This window comes from Rhinopithecus roxellana, chromosome 3 (genome assembly GCF_007565055.1).
Source record: "Rhinopithecus roxellana isolate Shanxi Qingling chromosome 3, ASM756505v1, whole genome shotgun sequence".
In the NCBI taxonomy this organism is placed as follows: domain Eukaryota; kingdom Metazoa; phylum Chordata; class Mammalia; order Primates; family Cercopithecidae; genus Rhinopithecus; species Rhinopithecus roxellana.
Genome location: NC_044551.1, coordinates 139,185,063 through 139,190,756, shown reverse-complemented (window position 1 = coordinate 139,190,756; position 5,694 = coordinate 139,185,063). Strand labels below are relative to the sequence as shown.

Here is a 5,694-nt window from a genome sequence, read left to right as displayed (position 1 = left end):
ATAAGAATTTACACAATATTAGATGATTTGCATATGGCACTTGAAACTAGTTTATTCCATCTACTGATTGCCACACAAAATATAGTTGATAAAACTACATATTGATTAAACTATATCTTAAACAGGATTTTATAAAATGACTTGAGCTGATATTTTTAAATTCAGTGGATGTATCATCTGTTATACTATTTATACTGTTTCCTAGGTACTGTCAGCATGTACAATACATACCTTTCTGGGGTTGCCTAAACTCTCACTAGTGCGTTCTAATAGAACTTTCTACAATGAAGGAAATATTTTCTATCTGTACGTGCTCCAGTAAAATAAGTGTTAGCCGCAGGTAGTATTGAGTACTTAAAATGTGATTACTATGAAAGAAAAAAATACATTTTTATTTTATTTAATTTTAATCAATTTAAACTTAAATAGCTACAGATAACTAGTGGCTACTGTATTGAACAGTTAAATAATTTCCTTTAAATATATATATATATATGATATATATATCATATATATGATATATATATATGATTATTTGCTGTTCAGTTGTTTGAGTTCCTTATGTATTCTTTTTTTTTTTTTTTTTAAATGTAATACTGTTTATTTAACTTCAAAAACATTTCAGCATTCTAAACATACAAAAAAAAAATAACAGAACGTTGCAAATCATGTTTAAGTACAGGAGGTTCTTGAACTTTCATTGATGCAGTGGCTCTTTGCTTTGCTGACAATGAAGAGTTCTACAGTTTGTTTAAAAACAAACAGTTTAAAAACTACCGCACTTAAAAAAAAAATTCTCATGCCAGCTGACCTCTCTGTCCACAGCTAAGATGGCAGCAGAATGCTATGTCACTATATACAGAAACAAGACAACCTGAAGCTAAATGGATGCCCCCTGCAGAGTCAACAGGTCCAGCCTCACAGTGCACACCCTGAGCTATAGCCTCTCCAAAAGGCATCTTCCCCACAGCCTCAACGCCGAGCAAGGAGCATCAAGAGTTTGTCTCGGTTGTTTTGTTCTTTTTACAAACTATAGATATATACAGTTGAAAACTCAGGATTTCTAGCCAATAACCATAGTTAACACTACCTTACAAATTAAAAAAAAAAAAAAAGCCAGAAACATCTTTAAATGCCTTGTCACACCAACAGCAAAGTGCACAGAGTGAGGAGAACACGAAGAGTGCCTTTTCATTTTAAAAATGTTTGGAAATATGTACAACTTTGATACAGTTTCAGGGTGCTCCAGACACCCATGGCCACTTCATGTAAACCACTGACAATTTCTAGAGCACTTTGAGAGACTACAATATGACCGTGATCAAATTTTGTAATTAAACCTAATGAGGGCAACAGACACTTCTCAAATAAGAGATGAGTCAATTACGGCGCTCCCCTACTCTAAGTATTCACAAGGAGACAGATCAACAGTTTCTTTATTCATCCTCCTCCTCCTCCTCCTCCTCTTCTTCCTCCTCCTCTTCTTCATCTTCCTCTTCCACCTTTTTCTGGGCAACTTTAGCAGGACCCTTTGCACCATCAAACTTTCCTTTTGACTTATAGTCGGCAACATCCTTCTCATACTTCTCCTTCAGCTTTGCTGCCTTAGTGATGTAAGGCTGCTTTTCACTGTCATTTAAATTATTCCACATCTCACCCAGCTTTTTTGCCACGTCTCCAATAGAGATGCCGGGGTTTGTGGATTTGATCTTGGGACGGAATTCTGAACAGAACAGGAAGAATCCAGACGGTGGCCTTTTGGGAGCATTAGGATCCTTCTTCTTCTTGCCTCCCTTAGCTGGTCCATAATCCTTCATTTCCCGGTCATAGCGCACTTTATCTGCCTTTGCCATTTCATCAAATTTAGATTTCTCTTTCCCGGACATCGTCTTCCACCTCTCAGAGCACTTCTTGGAAAATTCTGCAAAGTTCACAGGGACCTCCGGGTTTTTCTTCTTATGTTCTTCTCTGCACGTCTGCACAAAGAAGGCATAAGCAGACATCTTGCCCTTTGGTTTCTTCGGGTCACCTTTAGCCATCCTGACTGTATTGTTCGCTAGTCTCGAGTTCCTTATGTATTCTGATTATAAATCCGTTGTCAAATAGTATGCAGATACTTTCTCCCATTCTATATGTTGTCTTTTCACTTGGTTGATTGTTTATTTTGATGTGCAGAAGCTTTTTGGCTTGATGTAATCCTACTTGTGTATTTTTACTTTTGTTGTCTGTGTTTTTGGGACCTTATCCAAAAACTTCTTGCCCAAACCAATGTTCTGATTCATTTCTCCAATATTTTCTTCTAGTGGTTTCAGTGTTTCAGATCTTACATTTCAGTTATTAATCCAGTTTGATTTGATGTTTGTATGATATGGTGAGTGATAGGACTCTAGTTGGATTTTCCCATATGTGATTATCCAGTTTTTCCAACACCAATTATTAAAGAAACTACCCTTTCCCCAGTGTATATTCTTGCTGCCTTTGTCAAAGATGTGTTGTCTAAATGCCTGGATTTATTTCTGGATTCTCTATTCTGTTCCATTGGTTTATGTGTCTGCTTTTTAAGCTAATGGCATGCTGTTTTGGTTTCTGTAGCTTTGTGGCATAGTATGAAGTCAGGTAGTGAGATCCCTCTAGCTTTGTTCTTTTTGCTCAGGATTGCTTTAGCTTTTTGGGCTCTTTTGTGGTTCCATACATATTTTAGACTTGTTTTTTCCTATTCCTGTGAAGAATAGCATTGGTATTTTGGTAGGGATTGCACTGAATCTGTAGATTGCTTTGGAGAGTATAGCTATTTTAACAATATAAATCTATGAGCATGTGGTTTTTATTTTCTTTCTTTCTTTTTTTTTTTTTTTTTTTTGGTCTCCTCCTCAATTTCTTTCATAGGCATTTTATGCTTTTCTTTATAGAGATCTTTCACTTCTGTGGTTAAATTTATTTCTAGGTATTTTATTTTAGTAGCTATTGAAAGTGGAATTACTTGATTTTTTTGTCTAATTGCTGTTGGCATATATAAATGTTACTGATTTTTTATGTTGACTTTGTATCCTACAACTTTACTGAATTCATTTATTGGTGCTAACAGTTTTTTTGTCCAATCTTTAAGTTTTTCTAAATATAAGATGATGTCATCTATAAATCTGATTTAAAAATGGACAAGTTACCCTAACAGACATTTCTATTTATTTATTTTTATTTTATTTTATTTTTTTGAGATGAGCTCTCCCTCTGTTGCCCAGACTGGGGTGTAGTGGTGCCATTTCTGTCCACTGCAACCTCTGCCTCCCAGGTTCAAGTGATTCTCCTGCCTCAGTCTCCTGAGTGGTTGGAATTACAAATGCTCACCACCACACCTGGCTAATTTTCTATTTTTAGTAGAGATGGGGTTTCACTATGTTAGCCAGGCTGGTCTTGAACTCCTGACCTCAAGTGATCTGCCCGCCTCGGCCTCCCAAAGTGCTGGGATTACAGGCACGAGCCACCGTGCCTGGCCTGAATAGACATTTCTTAAAAGAAGACATATAAATGGCCAACAGACATATAAAGAAATACTCAGCATTACGAATAATTAGGGAAATGCAAATCAAAATCACAAGGAGATATCTCACCCCAGTTGGAATGACTATCTCAAAAAGACAAAAGATAAGCATTGGCAAGGATATGGAGAAAGGAGGACTGTTAATACATTGTTACAGGAACATGAATTAGTATAGCTATTACGGAAATCAATATGGAGGCTCCTCAAAAAACTAAAAATGGAACTACCATATGATTCAGCAATCATACTTCTGATTATACATCCAAAAGAAAGAAAATCAGCACATTGAAAAGATACCTGCTTTTCCATGGTTATTGCACCACTATTCACAATAGCCAAGCCACAGAGTCAGTCTAAGTGTCTGTCAATGGTAAAAGGATAAAGAAAATATGGTATATATACACAGTGGAATATTATTCAGTCATACAAAAATGACAAAATCCTGTCATTTGCAGCAATATGGATAGAATTGGAGGACATTATATTAAGTGAAATAAGCCAGGCACAGAAAGATAAAATACCACACAAATACCATGTTCTCACTAATGTGGGAGCTAGAAAACAGTCTCATGTAGGTAGAGAGTAGAATGGTAGTTACCAGAGGTTGGGAACTATAGGAGTAGGGTAAGAGATGAAGACAGCTTGGTTAAAGGGTACAAAAATATGGTTAGAAGAAATCACTTCTAGCATGTGACAGCACAGTAGGATGACTATAGCTAATAATTTGTTGTATATTTCAAAATAGGTATATAAAAGAGTAGATTTGGAATATTTCCAACACGAAGTAATAAATGTTTGAGGTGTTAGATATTCCACTTGCCCTAATTTGATTATTACATGCTATATGCATGTATCAAAATATCATATATACCTCCGACATTTGTACAATCATTATGTATCAATAAAAGATAGTTAAAAGACACAAAAAAAAGAAAGCATTAAGGACAGGGATGTCTAAAGATACATTTGATACTATGTTAATTATACAAAAATAGAGATACCGTACAATGTTCAGTTTTTAAAAAATTGCTGCAGTGTAGTTCTAGCCTACTTTCTGTTCTTGTTTCTTGCATCTAACTATTTTTGTTTTTGTTATTCTCACTGAATAAATGCTTTGCTATGAAGTTCTGTGGGTGTAAACGCTCTTTGTCTTGCATAAAAATAATCCTCATTTTTTCAAACTCTTGAATAGTCATTGGATTGATGTAAAATTCTATGCTGACAGCTATTTTTCCTCAGCATTTTGAAGGTGTTGTTCCATTATGTCCTGGCATCTATTTTTGCTAATAAACAGTTAGCTGGAATTTATTTGAGTTATGTTTTTTCTCTCTTTCAAGTAGTATTTTCTTTATTCTTGATACTCTGTAGCTTCACTATTATGGGTCTTGGTGTGGATTTAATGATATTCTGCTTGGTACTTTGAAGTATATTTTCAATTTGAGGACTTGTATCTTTCTTCAGTGCTGGAGAATATTCTGTTCTTGTGTGTGCAAATGCAGCATCTCCACTATTTTCTCTGTTTTCCTCCGAAATTTTAGAGGTGTCTCAGTCTATCTTCCATATGTCTTCCCCTTTTATCTCTTTATCTCACTAGCAAATTGGTGAATTGGATGAGAATTCTGGTGAAATTCACTAGTTTCCTCTTAGATTGTGCTAATTGAGCAATATCCTGTGTTATTTCAATGCCATCAGAATCAAATCGAGGATTTGAACAAGAGTGTTTTTCTTTGGAATTTTGGATTGAAGGCTCATTAAATGGAAGTTCTTTTTTTTTTTTTTTCCTTGCTCTTCAACCCTATTGAACACAGGACATTGCTCAATTAGCACAAGAGTATTTTTCTTTGGAATTTTGGATTGCAGACTCATTCGAATGGGAAGTTGTTGTTTTTTTTTTCTCTTTCCTTACTCTTCAAACCTGTGATCGACTCCACTCAGGCCCTTGAGGACATTAATCTTTATTCAGTCTTATATTGAGAGATGGGACTTCTTTCTGAATTACACATTAGATGTCACAAATCCTGTCACCCTATCTGCAGGCAATTCAGTTTGCTTCCTGATCAACAGGCTGTGTCTGTATTCTGTCACCTTTCTAAGCTGGAATGTTAATCAACTGTAGACTTAGGATATTTTCTGCAGCATATTTGTTCATAGTCCTT

At 35.4% G+C, this 5,694-nt stretch overlaps 1 protein-coding gene across 1 annotated transcript; it reads right to left on the bottom strand.

Annotated features, from left to right (window-relative positions):
* Window positions 1–580: 580 nt before the first annotated feature.
* On the bottom strand, window positions 581–2,058 carry LOC104677852 (high mobility group protein B3). The gene has a single exon (XM_010382990.2). The coding sequence runs from the start codon at window positions 2,037–2,039 to the stop codon at window positions 1,437–1,439; it is 603 nt and encodes a 200-aa protein (XP_010381292.2). The 5' UTR covers window positions 2,040–2,058; the 3' UTR covers window positions 581–1,436.
* Window positions 2,059–5,694: the final 3,636 nt, after the last annotated feature.